This window comes from Danio rerio, chromosome 5 (genome assembly GCF_052040795.2).
Source record: "Danio rerio strain M-AB ecotype USA chromosome 5, GRCz13ab, whole genome shotgun sequence".
Taxonomy (NCBI): domain Eukaryota; kingdom Metazoa; phylum Chordata; class Actinopteri; order Cypriniformes; family Danionidae; genus Danio; species Danio rerio.
Window position 1 is genome coordinate 67720866 of NC_141025.1, and position 21331 is coordinate 67742196.

The following is a 21331-nucleotide window of genomic DNA, read 5'->3' on the forward strand; positions in this document are numbered from 1 at the left end:
TTAGTTGCTATAATTAGCCATTTAAATATTTCATTACATGAATGTGTGGCATTGCGCCTCACCATCTGAATTCACTGGATTCTGATTTATATCCTGTCAAATTCTTAATGACAAATCTCCTCATTCCCTTTCATTTAATTCTGCCATAAATGACTTTGCAGCAAAGCAACGGCAGCGCATTAGCAATCAGCTCCCCACTCAGTATCTCACATTTTATGTTATTAAGTCAATTTTCATCCACTCATAGCAAAAGGCACTTGTAGGACAGACAAGGGCAAGTGGCGTAAAAAGAAGAGCAAATGTATTAGCCCTCCTGGTATTGAATACTGAAATGATGGCAAAATATGGTCAGCCATTAAGAGTTGGAATATCTGAAGCCTCGTTTATTTTTAGCAGCCTCTTTTCAGTGAAAACAGAAACCACGGTGGTATAATGAAGTGAACGCAATGCTGTGGTAGTCAATGTTTGTGATACGATAAAGCCTGACGTGATGCTAACGGTCAGAGCGTCTGTTTCATATGTAAATGGCTCCATTTGTAGCTGTTGTTTGTCATGCTAACTCATCCACTAGCCTCTGAATCACAGCGACTGACAGATTCGTTAGCATAGACTCGGATCAAAAGGTCTGGTGTAAACCGCGGAGTTCCTATGGCTATGAATTCCCAATGAATGTGTTTTTGTGTGTATTAATGAACTCTTTATTTGGCCTAACTCATGAATGCTGACAAACTCCCGGGGCACATTAAAGTGATATTTAAAAAAATAAGGCAGAATAAAAACCCATAGCTACACTCACAGGCCATTTTATTAGGTGCACCTGTCTAACTGCTCGTTTACGCAAAGTTCTAATCAGCCAATCACATGACAGCAATAAATGCATTTGGGCATGTAGATGTGGTCAAGGTGATCTGCTGCAGTTCAAACCTAGCATCAGGGTGAGGAAGAAAGGTGATTTAGGTGACTTTAAACATAGCATGTTTGTTGGTGGCAGACTGGCCGGTCTAAGTGTTTCAGAAACTGATGATCTACTGGGATTTTTTACACACAACCACCTCAAGGGTTTACAGAGAATGGTCCAAAAAAGAGAAATTATCCAGTGAGTGGCAGTTCTGTGGGCACAAATGCTTTGTTGATGTCAAAGGACAGTGGCCAGACTGGTTGGAGCTGATAAAAAGGCAACAGTAACTCAAATAACCACTCGTTACAACTGAGGTCTGCAGACGAGCATCTCCGAATGCAAAACAGGTCGAACCTTGAGGCGGATGGGCTACAGCAGCAGAAGCCCACACTGAGTGCCACTCCTGTCAGCTAAGAACAGGAAACTGAGTCGACAATTTGCACAGGCTCACCAAAATTGGACAATAGAAGATTGGAAAAACATTGGCTGGTCTAATGAGTCTCGATTTCCTTTGTGACATTCAGATGGTAGAGAATTTGGCGTTAACAACATGAAAGCATGGATCCATCCTGCGTTGTATCAATGGTTCAGGCTGGTTGTAGTGGTGTAATGGTGTGGTAGATATTTTCTTGGCACACTTTGGGTCCATCAGTAACAACTCAGCATTGTGTCAACACCATAGCCTACCTGAGTATTGTTCCTGACCATGTCCGTCCCTTTATGACCATAGTGTACCCATCTTCTGATGGCTACTTCCAGCAGGATAACGCACCATGTCATAAACCCCGAATCTCGTTTCTTGAACATGACAATGAGTTCACTGTACTCAAATGGCCTCCACAGTCACCAGAACTCTATCCAATAGAGCACATTTGGGATGTAGTGGAACGGGAGATTCACATCATGAATGTGCAGCCAACAAATCTGCAACAACTACATGATGGTATTATGTCAATTTGGAACAAAATCTCTGAGGAATATTTGCAGTACCTTGTTGAATCTATGCCACAAAGGATAAGGGGAAAAGGGGGTCCAACCTGGTACTTGTAAGGTGTACCTAATAAAGTGGCCGGTGAGTGTAAATAGCACTGCATACAGAAAAATGTGATTATGAATGCTGTGATATATAACATGATGTGAGATTACAGCAAAATGTTATATTCAGAACAGTTTGTGCTTTGGTTTAGGTTTGTAATCAACTACCGATTGTGTTGATTGATGCAAATAAGAGGCATTTAGGTCACTTTATAGACCAGAGCAGTCTGATCCGCATTTGTAGATACAAAAATTGATGTTTTATATTTCACTTGAGTTTGCGCTGTCAGTACCAGTCATTATAATTTGATTGAAGCTCACTTTCTATAAACAATCCGAACAGAATTTGATAAATACTGTTGTTGTTTTTTGTAGTGATAAGAATTCCAAAAATATGTTTATACAATAGATTGGGTTTTCAATGATGCATGGAACATCACAGCTTTCAGCTTTTTGAAATATGATACAGCTGCCCCAAACAAAATGTTTGTGTAAATGTAAATTGTATTCATCAAAATGAATTAATTATGATGTGAAAAGAAATACTCAACGGTCATTTATATGTCATCATCAGTGATGGGAATAATATCGCTATAAATAAACAGCATTACTAACAGGGAAACTTTTTTCAGTAACAAGTTATTAAATAGAAAGAGGTAGAGTAGAACGGGTGTTTACACAATCACAAACACAGTCAGTGGCAAACAGCAACGACCAGGAGTCAGAAAGATGGCAAATCTAACAAGTTCAAAGGTAGTCTCTCACATTGTACCACAACAACATTAAACTAGTGTAGATTAGAGTACGATGTTTTATATTTGTTTTATAGTCGTTTGACAAATTAGATTTGTGTTAAAGTTACTTATAGTTAATTTTAATAATTACTTTCCTTGATAATTAGTTACTTTTATAATTATGTAGCTCAGTTACTATTTGTAAGAAGTAACTAGTAACAATAATTAATTAATCTTTTAAAGAAGCATGCCCAACACTGTTTGTCATCATGCAGCATTAGGTTGCTGGTTTATTTGTAAAATGAACCTCACTTTAACAGACGCGTCTTTATCAATCATTGAATTATGCAAATTTAGTTTTTTTGCAAATCGAATGTTGCATTCTCCTTGTTTCGCATATTGCGATTTACCTTTCAAATTGCATCATCCCGATCTTTGATCACTTGTCACATCTTGTATTCTCCCTGCCTCTCCTTCATTCAATTTCTCCTCTGCACATTTCCTTTGGGTACACTTGAATGCAATAATTCAAATGGAACAATTCCACCAGCACTTCTTGTGTCTCTCCTAGAGATGTGTCTGAGGTACAGCTCATTAATTAACACACCACTCTGTTCAATTTGTTCAGTCATTTAAACCAGGAAATAATATAGCAGGCCACTGAAGTCTTTTTTAGCCTTTAACAGACGCGGAAACAAATGGCAACATCAAGATTGCAATTGTAGGTTGCGCGCATTTTCATAATGTGTTTTCGGGTGTACGTGGGTGGGGGACTTCTTTTCTACTGCTTATTGTTGTCACATTTCTCTCTAAAAAAAAAAAAAAAAGCTGTACGGATTATTTCCTAGAGCAGTTTCCCCACCAGACAGATTATTTCAAAGGAAATTTGCATGCTTGTGGGGAATTTCTTATTTTCCTTCCAGCATCTTACATTGCCCATGTGGCAAAAAAAGTGTGGGATTACAGAGAAAAATGACAGCAACAGCGAGTTGTATTAAACAGTGAAACTTTGATATTTCAAAGGCGTATTACACATGACGATTCCATTATCTTTCATAAAGCTACAGCTCAAAAGCTGCAGAAAGCCCCTAGGATTGTATCGAGCCACAGTCATTGACCAACAGATGTGTATCCTGTTACTCAGTTCGGCAACAGCAGCCGCCACTCCACTACACCCAGAGGTCTATTAGTGCAGCGGGGGAGGAGGGATCGGGAAGGACTTTTGGTGTCATGTTGTAGTCCCATATGCGCCCTCTCTTTGATACAGCGCAGAGCCTACGCAATGATGGACATGATGTATTAGAATCTGTGATCTGTCATACTGTGCATCCCTGGGGGCACTGGAAGCACATAATCCGATGAAGCTATTGAGAGCATATATATATTAGACTGGCTGTGTCTGGCAAAGAAGCTCTTTGGTGTTTAATGTGTTTGTAATGGATTGGCTTTCAGGGGCATTAGCTCATCCCTTTAAGAGGTTTTCATATCTGTTTTCATAGGCCACAGCCACACCAAAAGGTGTTCATACCTCTGAGCGTATGTGAAACCCAATCTTCAGGCTTTTATAATTCGAACCTTTCTGTTGAAAGAGCACAATGATAAACGTCAGAAATGTAATGAAGCGGAGAGAAGCTGCCTTGAAAGAAGAGTCTCAAAGATGTCATTTGCTTCAGAGAAAGTGGCACTCGATAAGTCGCACCTTGGCTGAGGAATGCTTTGGTCAGAAATGTTGTGACATTATGTTTCGATGCTCTTTGTGTAAACCAGGGGTTCTCAAAATCTCCACTCTGGTCTAGATTCAAACTCGTAGAGAATTCAATCTGGAGCCACCTCGGTTTTACTAATTGTGTGTAAGGGATTAAAAGTGTCGGTTTTGACATGCTGTGTGTAAAACGCATGTTATACATGTAATCTTGTTAGTCTTTTTGGCAATGATTTGAAATGAATCTACAGGCAACAGTTTTTCTGCGCACTGCTGTTGTAATGACATTCAGTCAGTGTATGACATTTGCTGTAATCAGGCAGCACTCTTCACTGCAGTGAGAGTTTCAATAGGTGAGGATGTCACTTTCAAGATAACAATTTGAGTTTTTTAAAGATGATGGTAGCAAGAGGTATGCATTCATTTTGCTCCAATCCAGCACAAAGTTGTGCTGTTTGATTAATAATGAGATAGTTGAGTTGTGAAGAGTGTAAATGTCAAATGCTATGAAACAAAACACTATAAAATAAAAAAAAATATTCAGCTGATGAATACATAAAGTGCTATTTCTCAGAGAAAGGCTGGTTTAAACTTCTGCGTCAAGTGATTGGCATGACCCACGGCCAGTACCAGTACTTTCCAAGGGGCATGTGCTAGAAAAAAATGAAGCGGGGGGGTTGGGGGATTGAGGTGGACTGGTTGAAGGTCGCGAACTGAAGACCAGGGTGCACTTTACAGCAACAGTTTATCCTATCCTATCCTATCCTATCCTATCCTATCCTATCCTATCCTATCCTATCCTATCCTATCCTATTCGTTATTTCATTTTTGAGGGCCACTTTTTATCCAAAAGAAAAAAGGCCATGTGCACAGGTTGAGCCCTATCTGTGCACATGCCTGCCCCCTTCTGGCAAGATTCTGAAGTGTGCATCGGATAGACGCTATGCTATCCCATGATGCCCCGTGAGAGAATTTGTGAATAGGAGCGATGTAAAGCGCATGCATGTGTAAGTCACGTGATCATGACAAAATGGCTGATGTAGTACCTCCGAGTTACATTCATACAACTGCCAATTATACTGTAAAGAACGTACTTTCCTAACGGCAGAGTAGTATGTTTAAATTCTGCGTAGTAGTACTACTGCGTAGTAGGCAGTTTTGGATGCAGCCTACAAGTAGCTAATATTTACTCATTCAGGGGCGAGAACCAGTGGATGTGCAACAACTTTAATCATAAGGTAAACAAAAAACAAAAGTTTTCCATCTGGAGCTACTTCATGGGACTCAACACTTGTTAACACTCCCAGACCATACTTGTACGCTTAATGCAGAAGTATAAATCAGCTTTAGATTGCTCTGAGTTTTGCACTATATTTCTTTTGACCCGGTTGTGTTTTGATCATATATGTAATTTTTTTATGGTGATTTATGTATGTGCATTTTGATTAAAATCAACAGACATTTTTCTAGACCTTTGACATGGAAGAAAATTCAGATTGGGTCCTGAGTTGAGACTTTGAGAACCCCTGCTGTTGACGTTTCCTTTGTTGTCCTGTAGGATAGCTTGGCACATCATTCCAAATTTCATAGTTAAATTCCTACTTAAGAACTCTCTGGGCGATTGCAAGGGCAGAGGACCCACCACCTTCCACTCCATCCCCCTCGCTTTATTCAAATGTATCTACCAGGGGCCGCTGGTTGAGGAAAAGAGAATAGCTAATTCGCCGGTGATCTTCCCACTAATCCCCCACTCTTTGCCTGAAGGCGCTCAAGCTATGCATCCCTCCCCCAAACCCAGCCCCCCTAACAAATACACCCTCCCTCACACAGACACATTCAGAGTCTGCCTCAACACGTCCAGTGGGAGCAGATGAATGTAATAGGGTAGTTTGTAGTCTGCCACGCTGGTGTCCAGGGAGGAGTGCCTTTGCTCTGGCTGTGAATGAGAGCTAAAGAGTTTATTACAGTTCGGGGCGAGGTGTGGTGAGACAGGGCGGTGTCTAGGCTTTGTCTCGGGCTGTAAGAGGAGAACGGGATCTGCTAGGAGGAGTCACACTCAAACAGGAACTGCAGAGAATAGATGGAGCGAGCGAATGTTGCTGTGGACTCACTCCGATCATGCTGCAGGGCAGGAGGTGCCTACGGAGCCTCTCAACAGGCACGAGTGATCAGTCTTTCTCAGATCTTTGAGCAGGTTTTGGATGCAGTTGGATTACTACAGAGAGGATCCTGCTAATGTGCTTTCAAGTTTGGAGACTTTGAACAGATTTTCAAAAGCTTGAACTGAGCTTGATCTCAATTTTTTCTACAGTTTGGCTTCAGCTGCATGGATACTCTTTTTGTGTGTGTGTTTGTACTTGTGAGGTGATTCAGGTTGTGAAGTACCCTGTTTAAATGCAAAGCATTGGTGGAATATGGGACATTTTGTTGTTCAAGGGGATTTGCCATGGATTCTCTGTTCCCTCCGACTAGTCATTATGATAAGTATGTTTTATTGTTTCTCAGATTTTCTGAAGGCATGTTCCATATTTTAATACAGTGCTAGTGGATGGACGGAGTCTTTAAATTATACAAGGTTGTTTCTTTTATACACAAACTTTGCCATAGAAGTGTTTTTAACAAAGCTTTGAAAGATTTACAGTGCTACTGTTACTGGTTTGGTCAGTTTTATCCTGACAGTATCTTTTCTTCTTGCCAGTAAAGGCAGATTATGATCTGCATATTGAAGTTTAAACAATCAATTGAATATCTAGTCTTAGGTAGTTAATCTCAGGAGCACAAGGGATAGAGATCAATGATGACGTCTGTGTACATTATGTTATCGGACAAAGCATTGCATGCCCGTCAATACTACTTCTCACTCCAAACAGTGAGAATTTTTTTTCAGCTCAGTCCTCTCGTTGCAGTCAGTGTATTCAGTTTATTGCTAATTATTTGAATTTATACATTTGGTCTTATATGAAACAGAAACTCGTTCTTTCATGCTATTAATCAGCATACATTCTCAACTGAGCTCTCGAGGCATGAAAGGGAGAGCAAGTCTTTAATTGAAAATCAATTTCTTACAAAAAGAGTAAATATTTACCCCGCTTCCAACATATACGTAAAAGTTCCTCAATTTATTTCTATGCAGTGAATAAGCTTTTCAGCACATCACAGCAAGTCACATGAATGCATCACAGTGAATTTAACCAGCACATTGATCCTAGTCTTGTATTTGTTTTACATTAAAAGCCACTTACCGTGCTATAATTCAAGGGTCATTCAATAAAAGGGTCATTTTAATGCTATACACATTTATAAAGGTGTATAAAGTTAAGTGGCCACTTAAGAGTTCATGATTCTGTTATTCCAGTGGTCTTTAATGAGCCAAGCCTGTTTTATCTGTTATAAACCTTTGGCTACACTTACTATAATCACTCCACATTTAACCAACTGTTTTTTTTTTTTCTTGTTTCTGTGTCTTTGCAGTTGCTGGTAAAGTTTCCCCTACCAGTTCCGATGCCCTCTTCAGTGTCCCTGTTCCCAGTGCCACCTCCAGCCCACCAGAAGTGTATCTCCCTGCCACCTTTAAGCTCTCCAACACACAGCTGGCCTTCTTTCTTCAGGAAAACCGAGCTCCATCATATGGCAGCCAGCGTGGACACCCTCTTCAGCGCTCGGAGAGCTTTGTGGTCTTCCAGACCAAGGAGCTTCCTGCGGTCAACATCTCACTTGGGCCTTTCACCCAAGACCAGACTTTGTCCAAGGATTTACTCCAGCCGTCAAGTCCTTTGGACATTCCTGGAAGGCTGACTGTCAACTGGAAGGTCCGGGCCTTTATTGTACAGTCTAGAGTTTATGCTAGTAACCCTCTGGTTCAGGTACTGTTCTATATTGCAGGCAGGGACTGGGATGACTTCAAGATTCAGGACAAGCTTCCATGTGTGAGGCTTCACGCTTTCAGAGATGTTCGGGAGATTAAAACATCCTGCAGGCTTCAGGGGAATCTGGCGCAGTGCTTGGCCCAACTGGACCTGCCTTCCACATGGTTTAATGTTAATGTAGCACCATTGGGCCGTAGAAAGTCCTCAGGGACGGATGGTCTTGAGCTGACTGGGGAGACTCTTCAAGTGGAGCTTTACTACACCCTCCATGATCCAGATAGCAATGATGAGTGTGGGGAGAGCTACCCACGCCGAGGAGGACCGTCCAGAGGCGAGAGCTTATCCCAACAACCCCTTCTCCGCATTGGGAGCATCAGTTTATACCAACCCAGTCAGGAACAACTGGTGGTAGACAAACAGCTTGACAAGAACCTCTTTCTGAGGCTGCCAGAACGGCCATTAAAGCCAGGAGAGACCCTCAACATCTATCTGCTCTTGGTTCCGAATTCTACAGTGGAGCAGTTTACGTTAAAGTAAGTTCTGCTTTTCTTATTTACATTTGCTTGGTGTGCTCCAGCAAACTATTTGTGCATATCAGTGTGTGTGTTCCTGCGTTTTTCACTGCCTCAGTGTCTTGGCCCTGATAATAATAATTGATTCACAAGATTAAAAAAAAAATGGATTTCCATGAGACAAGACACATCATAGAGGATCTAACTAAAGCTCTAGCGGAGTGCTAGGCTTTAGGAGATTGTGAGAAGGATTCTGCTTTTCAAAGTAAAGACATAATGGGTATTAATTGACATCTGTTCAAATTAAATTTCTCATGAGCTTGACCCAGTTCTTCTAGAATTAGAGCCAAGGGGATATGAGGCATATTTCTCATCTGGCCTCTGTGTTTTAATTTCGTTTCTCGTCGTCAACAGAATAGGAGGGCTTGGGTTCTTGTGTAGTAAAATTATTATTTAAATCCTTGAAGGTGGAGAAAATTTGCTTTTTTTTCCAAGATGTGAGAAATGGAAAGGGAGGAAGGATATTAGCTGGTCTTTGGGGCATGTCGAAGGAACGCTTCATAAACAAAGTTCCTCTAATTGTAATGGGAACTCACAGACATCAAATTAGAAATTCGCCACGAATTAATTAGGCTCTGATAACTCATTAACCCGAACAGGAGCAGGCAGAGCTGTGGTGTAGCTTTGGCTAGTATAGTTCATTTAGGATTTATTTGCTCAGCATATATAAGTACACCCCTCACAAATTTCTCTTTAAATTCATATTTGTATTAGGAAGCTATACAATATTATATGTGTGCATATGCATTAGATAAGTCAGTACTAAAGCCATATCTGGGGCTTATTTAACCAAATAACTTACGATAACCATCTAAAAACTAGTACACCCAAATTAATAAGTTATAGAAAAATATTAAATACAAATTTAAACAATAAAGATAAGCCAAAAAGATTAAGAAAAAAATATATAATAATTAGTTGAAATTTTGTAGGTTGTTTATTTTTTGCAACATTTTGCTTGAATTTAATTGTAGTATCTTTGAATTTCTAAATATTTTTGGTGACTAAGATATAATTTTAATAAACAAATCTGTTTAATAAATCTGTTTTGGTTAAATGCACCAAAATACATTGCCTATATTCACTGAGAAATGGATTATTCAAAAATATTCATTTTCAAAATGGGGTGTACTCAAATATGCTGAGCACTGTATCTATCATAGACTAAATATATAATCAGTGGAGTGATCTGTAATGGACCCTTAACAGTCATTGTTGGTAATACAGTGTATACTATATATTTACATGAAGAATGTAAAGGTGCACTGCCATTTTACAGCATTTGTTTTGCATACTGACACCTTGTGGTATGGACGCAGCATCACACTTATCTAGTGCAAGACATGGTTCATTTACTCAGCAAGCAAACATTCCTAAAATAAAGCAGTCATATAATCTTAACATGTCAGTCTCAGTGAGACAGATTTAAAGAAACAGTTTTTATTATAGGTTACAGATGATGTGGAACGTGTCCATTATTAAAACAAAGTGGACTTTAAAATTGCAGAGTAGATGTGGGCATTTCTTTATTTCTTCTGTCCAGAGAGTAACAGACTATTGCTGTTTGTCACTATGAGCATCATGATCCGTTTTCAAAACCCAATCCTCTTAATGTTATGGCATATGCTGAGAATTATCCTCAGCTTGAAAGTGAAATCTGCGAGAGTTATCTTCATACTAGGGCATTTTAGCTAAAAAAGCATCCCATAAACCTGATTGATGTAGTAAAGAAGCATTGCCTAATTTCTATACCATGCCATAGGAGAATGATTTAATACCTTTATTTTTTTGCCAATCTAATATCTTCGATGAACGTTCATCCGCAGTAGTTTTTCAGTTTGCCATGATATTAAATTCCGAACAGTAAATCTCTCTGACCTCATGCTTTTATGCACTCGTATTGGAGTTTTTTTTCGTGGTCCAATACGGGGGCATTAATTCTCCAAGGAAAAGCTGAAGAGCAATAAAAGCCCGGGCAGAAAGAAAAGAGATGAAAGTCAGAAGTTGAGAGCTCTAAGCCAGTCAACTCATTGGGAGGTGAATTAAACTGTGCTGCGAGCCAAAAGTTGAAGGATACCAACAAAAAAGGCTATTAAAGATGTAATAAAGGAAGTCTTTAAATATGAATTAAGCTCCGCTGAAGTTGCCCGCCACTTCACATTCCTTCCCACCATCAGGTCCTTTCATTTTCCCTACATTGTAAGACTGTTATTTATAGAGATCGCATCTTAAAGGGATTAATCAGTGTGGAAATATATTACATTTTGAGTCCACACTATTAACCTGCTAGTCTTTATAGAGTGAATCACTGCCTTGTCGTTGTAGAATGCCCATGAAAAACTGTTCTACATGTAAAAACTGAAGGAAATGACAATATTTGGGTCTGCCAGGGGGCTACTTCAGAGCCGTTGAAGCAATACAAGATTGTTGCGAGTATCTTATTAGCATTTAAATGTCTTTTAAATTAAATTGGCGACATTAGTACGTGTACAATCGGCTCGCAGCGATTCAGGCAAACAGCTGTTGTGAGGCAAAATCAGGGGTACCATTCAATCATTTGCCTACCCAGGAGGTCACAAAACAAGTCTAAATAAAATGTTTTGAAGCTGAAAGCAGAGCTGTTGAGTTGTACAGAAACAAAACACTTAGTCTTCTGGCAAAAATCAGAATGATTCGCTAGTGGTTATTAATAATGGTGTTAAAGTATAAAAGCGAACAGTGTTCCGGAGTGCAGCTTCTCTCATTTTTATTTTATTTTATTGGCTTGCAGGCTAAATCAACTGCATAACAAACTTTGAAGGAGGGCCAAATTTAGGGACTGAAATATCTTGTAGGTAGGACCCATGGGTTTAAGCCAGTAAGCAACCACCCAAAACTTCTTACTAACCACCAGCTTTATTAAAGCAACAACCCAAAATAGCCTAGAAACTGCATGGCAACATGATAAAATCAATTCTTAAGCAGTGAGGAGGTGAGATTGCACTTTTTCTTTAAACAACGTGTATATGAATAACTATATGCATTAGTTTGGGAATTATTTTTGCCACCATTAAAAACAAATTGCCTCCACTTATCACACTGAGATTTGGTCAGCAAACAGTGAAGTAATAATGGAAAAACAATGTGCTGTTTCTTTTTCAACACACTTTGTGCCAACTACAAGGTTTATAGTGACTCATTTAACCTTTGCATACATATTTAATTTTATTTTATTTTAATTTTATTTTATTTTATTTTATTTTATTTTATTTTATTTTATTTTATTTTATTTTATTTTATTTTATTTTTAATTTAATTTAATTTAATTTAATTTAATTTAATTTAATTTAATTTAATTTTTTATTTGATTTAATTTTGTTTCATTTAATTTTATTGTTTTGTATGTTTTTGTTGTTTTGTTTTGTTTTATTTTTTACTTTATTTTATTTTGTTTTATCTTATATTCATTTTATTTTACACATATTTGTCATGTTTGATCCTTTTGTAGATCATATAACATAAAGAATCTGAAGCTCATTGTCAAGAAGGGGAAAAAATATTTGAAAAATATAATTTCGTCATTATAAACTGAACATATATATATATATATATATATATATATATATATATATATATATATATATATATATTCAAATAAACTATTCCCTAAAACTTGTTATTTCATTCATTCATCTTCCTTCGGTTTGATGCCTTATTTAACAGGCGTCACCATGGCGTAATGAATCGTCAACTATTACAGCATATGTTTTACGCAGGGAATGCCCTTCCAGCCACAACCCGGTACTGGGAATCACCCATACACTCTCACATTCACGCAGTCATACACCATGACCAATTTAGCTCATCCAATTCACCTATAGCGCATGTCTTTCGGCTGTGGGGGAAACCGAAGCACCCGTAGGAAACCCACGCCAACATAGAGAGAACATGCAAACTCCACAAAGAAATGACAACTTGCCCAGCTGGTTCTCAAATCAGAGGCCTTCTCGCTGTGAGGCGACCATGCTAACCACTGAGCCACTGTGCCGTCTTATTTCATGCTTAGGTTGCTTCCACACCTGCGTTACGTAGTTCGGTTGACTCGCACTAGAGTTCGTTTTCCTCTTGGTGCAGTTCATTTGGGCAGCTGTGAATGTAGTAATCTCATTCGAGTGCCCACCAAAAGTAGACCAAAAAAAGCATGCCGAGACCTTATTGAAGAGGTGGTCTAGGAGGTACGCTTACAAACGAATCTTGGAGCTGTTCATTTGTGGTAAGAACATGAACTAGAACAGACCCAACCGCAAAAAGTACTGCAACTTTTTGGACTAATCCAGCTGTCGTAGTCCGATGCGCTGTGCATTATGTAATGTGGAGGAAATATATTTGTTGACAGCACTTTACCAGCAATTTTAAACAGAGAGAGAGAGCGGGAAACACATCACCTGATGGATCATTGGTAATATTTCCAGAAGATGAACATGTCACAGTTTAGCTAAATTATTTTGCTGTTAAATGTATTAAATGCATTGTTTTCCAGCCGAAGCTGCGCTTTATTCTCGAAATTTATATTTTGCCTAAAGTGATGTGTACGAACTATATAGAATACTATGACCAGGGATACAATCATCCAGCGCAGTCGTCCCTCCATAGTAAAAAGAGATGTTTGTGTCTGCCGGTTTGTTTACTTGCGGGAGTTCCATTGGCATTTTCCTGCACATTAATTCTGACCAATCAAAAAGCAGTTTAGGAAATACTTTCAATAACATCTTGCCAATGAGTGATGTGGATTTTGTCAGATGACTGCATTTTGATTCTTTTCAACTGGTTTGGACCAAAACAATCAATGTGGTGTGAAAAGGACCCAAAGACGGCAGAAAAATGCTACAATATATCATTTGTTGCTCTTGGTCCGAACCATTTTAACCAAACCAGAGATGTGAAAGCACCCTAAGATTTCATTAATTTAATTATTTCCTAAAATATATATATAAAGTAACTTCAGTCTTATGCTATTTTTGAAAAATTACAAACAATAATAGATAATCTCATCTGAAAAAACAAGTTTTACAACTTTTTTATGATTACACTAAAAGGCTTTTAACTTTGAAAACTATAAACTATCAATCAGATGAAAAAAACATAGTGGAAACTTATTTTCAGCAAGTTTTCATGAAGTGTATAATTTAGAGGTCCTATTGCAGGGGTGTCAAACTGGAGGGCCGAAGCCCCTGCACAGTTTAGTTCCAACCCTTCTCCAACACACTTACCTGTAGGTTTCAAAAAAGCCTGAAGGACTCAATTAGTTTGATCAGGTGTGTTTAATTAGGGTTGGAACTGCAGCGGCCCTTTCGGAACTGAGTTTGACACCTGTGTCCTAGCATTAATAATTATATTATCATAAAAGTCTTTTGCTCATGTCTCTATACTGTATGGTGTCATTAAACAATGTTTTCGGTGGGCTTTTATCATTATCATCTCCCCTCTAGGAGACTTCATAAATTATGATCAAGATATGGCGTCTGTTGTCTGAGAATGTCAGAAATGATTGAGATGTTAACATTTGTGTATCGCAGCAACCTAATGAGGAGACAGTGACCGCATGTTTCAGCTACAGCTCACATCCATCTATGACACACCAAATGATAATATAATGGAGGACAGTAGTTATTAACGGCGCACATGCATGCCTTTGGGGACGAATGAAAGAATGGCTGCGAGGCATAGAACAGTCTATGAGTTATCGTGATGTTTGTTGTTGAGGCTAAAGGTTATAAAAGCACATATAATTCAATTACTCTGAGTGAAGTTTAATCCTCGCAAAAAAAGACTCTCTGAAGGTCACGAGTTGTCGCTTTTTGTCTTTTAGCTCATTGTGTCCAGTGTTCAGTGGTGCTTCTTATAGGATGTGTCATGTCTGATTGGGTGACTCAACAGGGTGTCACCTACACACCGCTATGCTCTGCTGGTCAGACACATCCGGCACAAAAACAACAAAACAATGTGCCCACGATGACCCATTCAAAAGCTCATGACTTTGGCCACTTCTGACCGCCCACACATTCTTACTTCTTTATAGCCGTTGTTGGCTTGTTTTTCACTTCTGCTATAAAAATGGTTAATTAAGCACACCACCTGTGCGAACGGTCACCTCAAGCCATGCACCTTATGAGGAAAACATTTAGCAGGAGATAGTTAGCCGCAAAGGCTCATTCTGAAAACATAGCTCTATAGACAGGCCCGGATTGGCCTGTCCGGTGGGCGGGTCCATTTTTTGGCCGCGAGGGCCGGTGTCCCTAGCTCCAGAATCTGTTGCTCTCAGCAGTCACACTTTTTGAATTCATTTATTTATTTACTTAACCACAGTCTTCTTATTCATTATATAACCGCAGCTGTGCTCTTTTCATAATGATAATATAACTCAGATGATTCACCTTTCGCTATACAACTGTTGTGGTCCAGTGGTTAGCACGTTAAATTACGATGCCGCCATCATGGGTTTGATCCTCATCTGAGTATGTTTTTTTTTTTTTTTTCAATTTTATTGTTAAGACATAATACTGTTAGGGTTGTTGAACATTTGAAGTTCTAAAGCAGCTGTTTTCTCAAAAAAGACGTGATAGTGTAATTAGAAACTGAATTGGAATGACCTTATTTTAATATAGTCAGTCGTGAACTGAGGTGGGCCGGTCTGAGGCTTGAAACTCCACAGCTGAAAAGGAGTCCCACTCCGGCCCTGCCTATAGACATTTCTGGAGAGTGCAAACATGTAGCCAGAAGTTCATATGGCTGCATTTCGTCTTTAAAATTAACACTAGAGGGCAGCATGACGTCGTTTCTTTTTGCGCTTACCAGCTGACCGTTTATCTTCATGTGGATGGCTTTTTTGCTGTTACTAGTTTGTCCAGTAGCTCGCCATGTACTTCGGCGTACTTAAGACACAAAGTGGAGTTGACCATGATGACGAGGTTTGAGTCTAGCAAAGAACGGTTCCAGAAAGCAGGTTAGACAAAAACAGAAGCTAAAAAATAAAATAAACAAGTAAATAACAGGGTGGGAATGTGGTAAAATCTGAAAACATGGTAAAAATCAGGGCTTTTCTTTTTCTAGATTGATTTTTAAAGCTGTCGATGGGGTTTAGGGAAGTGGGTGGACAGGTCAATCTGTGCTTTTGTAAACACTATTGGTTGGAATCAGGGAAAGAGGAGGGTGGGTCAGTCGATTGGTCAGTCAGTAAGTCAGTCGACAGCGTCATCTGGTGGATTTATGCATAAACTGCAGGCGCGAATGGCACTCAGCAACCTCTGGTGGACTCACGAAAACAAAAACTGCAAAAAAAAAAAAAAAAACGTAGCTCCTGGGACATATTTGGTGCTCTCCAGAAATGTATATAGCGGTACATTTTCAGAATGAGCCTGGGCTGCAATTAACATTGGGGAACATAGTGACTTTGCTAATGTAAACTAAGTGGTCAAACCCTGAAATTAACACAAATTAAGCTATCTTAGATGAAATCTAAGAATTCTCTCGTCCTCCATAGACAGCAAGTGTTGTGAATTTTAAAAGCCTTGTGAATTTAAAATTCTGAAAACGTAGCCCTATATTCATTTCTGTAAATCGCAAATTATGTAGCCAGAAGTACGTATGGGTGCATTTCGTCCTAAAAAAAAGAGCGTTACGGGGCAGTATGATGCTGCACCTTTCCATGCTTATGGGGTTCGAGTCCGGTGAAGAACAGTTCCAGAATGCAGGTAAAACAAAACAGATGCCAAAAAAATAAAAAAAAAGTAAATGACAGGGTGAGAATGTGGTAAAATCGTAAAACATGATAAAAATCAGACAAGGGCGTTTCTTTTCCGGGACTGCTTTTTAAAACTGTCAATAGTGTTATGGAAATGGGCGGGCAGGCCAGTCAGTGCTTTTGAAAACACTATTGGTTAAGTTTAGGAAAGGAGGAGGGCGGGTCAGTCAGTCAGTCATTCATTCAGTCAGTTAGTCAGTCGACAGCACCCTCTGGTGGATTTACGCAAGAACAGCAGGCGTGAATGGCACTGGGCTGAGAAATTTGAGATCTCAAAAAGCATACACAGTGGCCTTTGGTGGATTCGTGAAAACAAAAACCGCAAAAAAAAAAAAAAAAAAGGAGCTTCTGGGATATATTTAGCACTCTCCAGAAATGTACATAGCGGTACGTTTTCAGAATTATCCTGGGTTGCAATTAGAATTGGGGAAGCCTGAAACTCTCGTTCACATCTAGCACACAAATTAAGTTTACAGACAGCAAGGATTGTGGGTTTTAAAGGTCTTTTGAAATTAAAATTAATTTTTTTTTTTTAGATTTTATTTTATTTATTTATTTATTTATTTATTTATTTATTTATTTTTTTTTTTGCACTTTATCTCAACCACTCTCTGTGATTAAAATGACATTCTGTTGGCTGTATTTTAGGGGAGGAGCTACTATGCCTTGTCTTCATGTTTTAGTTGAGATTGTCAGATTTAGTAAAAAGCAGCAAATCCAAATCAATAACTATACTGTATATAGAAACACATCCCCTCAAACAAGCTTTATTCATTTGATAAGTTGTTACATCTCAGTATACTCCACAATACAGATGAAAAGATTTGATGGACTGTTTCAATTTCATTAAAATTAGCACAAAATACCACACAAGTACAGAACATCAAACAAAATGGTGAATCATTGATTTATTTTTTTTTAATCTAAACAAATCAATTCATTCAAAAGAATCATGATAAATACGAGACGTTTTGGGTTCTGTGTGCGTCTGATAAAGGACTAAATGTAAATCTATGTTAGATAACTTCCTCATTTCGTGTATAAATAATGCTGTGTTTGCAAAGAGACTTGTAAACTGTGTTTGCGTTCTGAAGAACCGTAATTTGCTACATTTACAAAAAAGAATTAATTCATTAGACTAAAAGTTCTTCCTCTATGCTTTTAGATTGTTTTTGTTGGAAATTAAGGGGTTGAACTTATTAAATTCTGCTGTAGCATTTAGGAGCTGCTGATCGACTGTTTGAAACATGACATGACATTTAGTATACCCGAAGAAGAAAGGTCTCTTATTCTTTCCTATGCCCCTTATCCTTCAGAAGATACACTGAAGTGCTAAGACAGACAGATTTCAGTCAGCTGCAATGAACTGCTCATTTTATTTTACATACTCAAGTAAAGGCTAATCGTTCCGGTTCTTGTGTTCTGTCAAACTCACAATTCAACACACTTCACTATACAAACACTGTTTACTTTGATATACCTTTATGTTCTTTACCGACCACTTTATTGGGTACATCTTACTAGTAACGGGTTTGAACCCCCTTTTGCCTTCAGTATTGCCTTAATCCTTCGTCTTACATTTAACAAGGTACTAGGAATGTTCCGCAGAGATTTTAGTCACACAGTTGCTGCAGATTTGTCGGCTGCACATCCATGATGCAACTCCCATTCTACCACTTCCCAAAGGTGCTCTATTGGACTGAGATATGGTGACTGTGGAGGCCATTTAAGTACAGCGAACTCATTGTCATGCTCAAGAAACCAGTCTGAGATGATTGGCGCTTTATAACGTGGTGCATTATCCTGCTGGAAGTAGCCATCAGAAGATGATAACACTGTGGTTTTAAATGGATGGACATGGTCAGCAACAATACTTAGATAGGCTGTGGCGTTGACGATGCTCAGTTGGTGCTAATGGGCCCAAAGTGTGCCAAGTAAATATCCCCCACACCATTACATCACCAGCCTGAACCGTTGATACAAGGCAGGATGGATCCATGTTTTCAATTTGTTGATGCCAAATTCTGACCCTACCATCCGAATGTTGCATCAGAAATCGAGACTCATCAGACCAGCCAACGTTTTTTTAATCTTCTATTGTCCAATTCTGGTGAGCCTGTGCGAACTGTAGACTCAGTTTCGTGTTCTTAGCTGACAGGAGTGGCACCCGGTGTGGTCTTCTGCTGCTGCAGCCCATCTGCCTCAAGGTTTGACATGTTGTGCATTCAGAGATGCTCTTCTGCATACCTTAGTTGAACAAGCCTGACCTCACGAGGAAACATAAGTATATTACGTTTTTCCAGTTTTGTGGCTAATTCGTACAAATTGTAGGATTTTAAAGAGGAGACGTGGCACCTAACCCCAACGGTCATTGGGGGATGAGCACATCATACTAAATTGTATGAATTACATCGTACGAATTCATTCGAATTAGCCACTAAATCAAAAAAGTTACGAATTTGTTTCGAGATTGTGTTGTTAAACAGTGCAAACAGTACGAGCGGTTATTTGAGTTACTGTTGCCTTTCTATGAGTTGGAACCAGTCTGGCCATTCTCATACAGTACAAGTGCCTTTTCATTTACTGTGATATCAGACAAAAAAAAGTGTGTTACCTTATGGATTTTCAGAAACTTGAAGTTTGCTATGCTAATGTGATCTGTAGAGAAATAAATAGAGAGCTTTGCTCAAATAGAACTTGCATGAAGCTACGCAACTGCTGTCACCTGAGGATGCCACTTAATTTTATGTTTGCAATAGCAGTATTGGCAAAACAGTACAGTTCACTTGCCAAGTTCTTTTGCTCATAAAACACGGCCGTCTGTGCCGCCAAGGATTATATCATTACAGCAAATTGGTCATGCAACACCATTCTGTCAAAGTCAATTGAAATCTTATTGTGCTCCATTTACGACATTTTCTTCCCCGCTTGGTTAAACCTGACCAAGATAGAAGATAAACACTTTTTATGATCTTTACTGACGTCTTTCACTGTTGTGATATGCAGAACCACACAAATTTACATTGATCTCAGTCACAACACAGATACAGCTTCTCATTTACCCGATACAATTATAAATACTCTACCATATGTGTGAAAATTGGGTTGATCCTGTGCGACTTATGCAAAAATCTACTGTGATTCTTAGCAGCAGTTTCTTCAATGCTAACATTGAAGCTGTTGTAATTTATTCTCAATTCAATTCAATTCATCCTTATTTCTATAGCTCTTTTACAATGACGATTGTGTCAAAGCAGCTCAACAATAGAGTTCTAGTAAACTGAAACTGTGTCAGTCCAGTCCAGTTTTCAGAGTTGAAGTTCAGTTTAGTTCAGTTCCGTGTGGTTAAATTTTCACTGCTGAAAGTTCAAACACAGCTTCCCAAATCAAGCGTGACAGTGGCAAGGAACAAAACTTCACCAATTGATAAAAGTGAAGGAAAAAAAAAACTCGAGAGAAACCAGGCTCAGTTGAGCATGACCATTTCTCATCTCACCAAACTTCCTGTGCAGTTAAAGGTGCACAGATTGTTATGTATTATTGTTTGTTTTCATGGTTGTCTTTGTTTAAATTTTATTTATTTTAAATATTTTGTCTTAGATATTAATTGCTAATGCTAATTGTGTTGATTTACAGAGACGATGTAAATATCTTTTATTGGAGACTAGCTTAGACTGATTAAATAGTTTTCAGTAGGGACTATATTAAATCAGTGTTAAACTTACTGTTATCTAGTGTGTTCAATAATTAATAATTAAATTAAATTTGGTCCGGCGAAGCAGTGGGAAGTGCTGACGCCTCACAGGAAGAAGGTTGCTGGGTCGCTGGTTCGATCCTCGGCTCAGTTGGCGTTTCTGTGTGGAGTTGGCATGTTCTCCCTGCGTTCGTGTGGGTTTCCGCGGGTGCTCCGGTTTCCCCCACAGTCCAAAGACATGCAGTACAGGCGAATTGGGTAGGCTAAATTGTCCGTAGTGTATGAGAGGGTATGTGAATGTGTATGTGGATGTTTTCCAGAGATGGGTTACAGCTGGAAGGGCATCTGCTGCTTAAAAATGTGCTGGATAATTTGGCGGTTCATTTCGATATGGCGACCCCGGATTAATAAAGGGACTAAGCCAACAAGAAGATGAATGAATTAATTTTGTCCATGTATACATTTACAAAACCGCAGTTTCTCTCAGGAAATAAGCAAATGCTTCAAATCTAACTTCCTGTTTTAACTGGAAACATGTTGGCACTGGAAAAAAAGGTCTCTGTGAGTTTTGTTTGATATTTAAAGAGTAATGCATAACGTTTGTTAAAAGCTTTAACCTACCATTAGTCATTATTGGCCAGAGAGTTTAATCATTAAAGCCATAAAGAAACACTAATGCGGCTGTGAATTTTACCATGTGCTACTCCAATCAAGTTGCTACTTTGTGAGTCTTCCTAATATGTCCACTTTATGTATGTGCAACTATAATTGAAGCAGATTTTTTTAAGGAAAACTGCAATTAAACGAAACATTAACAATTTGAAATGTTCCCACAAGCACTCAAAGTGCAGTTTTTTGACTGTAGAGTGTCCCATTTGAGTTTTTGTTTTTCAAAAGAGTGCTCATAAACATCCTATTGAGGCCACTATGGAACACCGGTATACTCTTTTGCAAATTCTTGCTCCACAGGGGACTTTTACCCTACAGTTTATGCTGCGTTAAGGCATCAAAGTGTGGCCATGAGAACTTGGCCTTGATATGTTTCATTTT

General features: G+C 38.8%; 1 protein-coding gene and 1 long non-coding RNA gene across 17 annotated transcripts in view; both read left to right on the forward strand.

Annotated features, from left to right (window-relative positions):
• Positions 1 to 5350, forward strand: part of LOC147844449 (uncharacterized) — a 114243-nt gene extending 108893 nt beyond the window's left edge. The window contains exon 4 of the long non-coding RNA XR_015492106.1: positions 5308 to 5350. This is a non-coding gene — a long non-coding RNA (uncharacterized LOC147844449). The remainder of the gene's footprint in view (positions 1 to 5307) is intronic.
• Positions 1 to 21331, forward strand: part of tmem132e (transmembrane protein 132E) — a 1079249-nt gene that overhangs the window by 906226 nt on the left and 151692 nt on the right. For 12 of the 16 annotated variants that reach the window (XM_087252404.1, XM_087252403.1, XM_087252405.1 and 9 more), the window contains one exon: positions 7841 to 8768. In XM_087252404.1, coding sequence (XP_087108530.1) covers positions 7841 to 8768 — 928 coding nt within the window. 16 annotated transcript variants of the gene reach the window in all.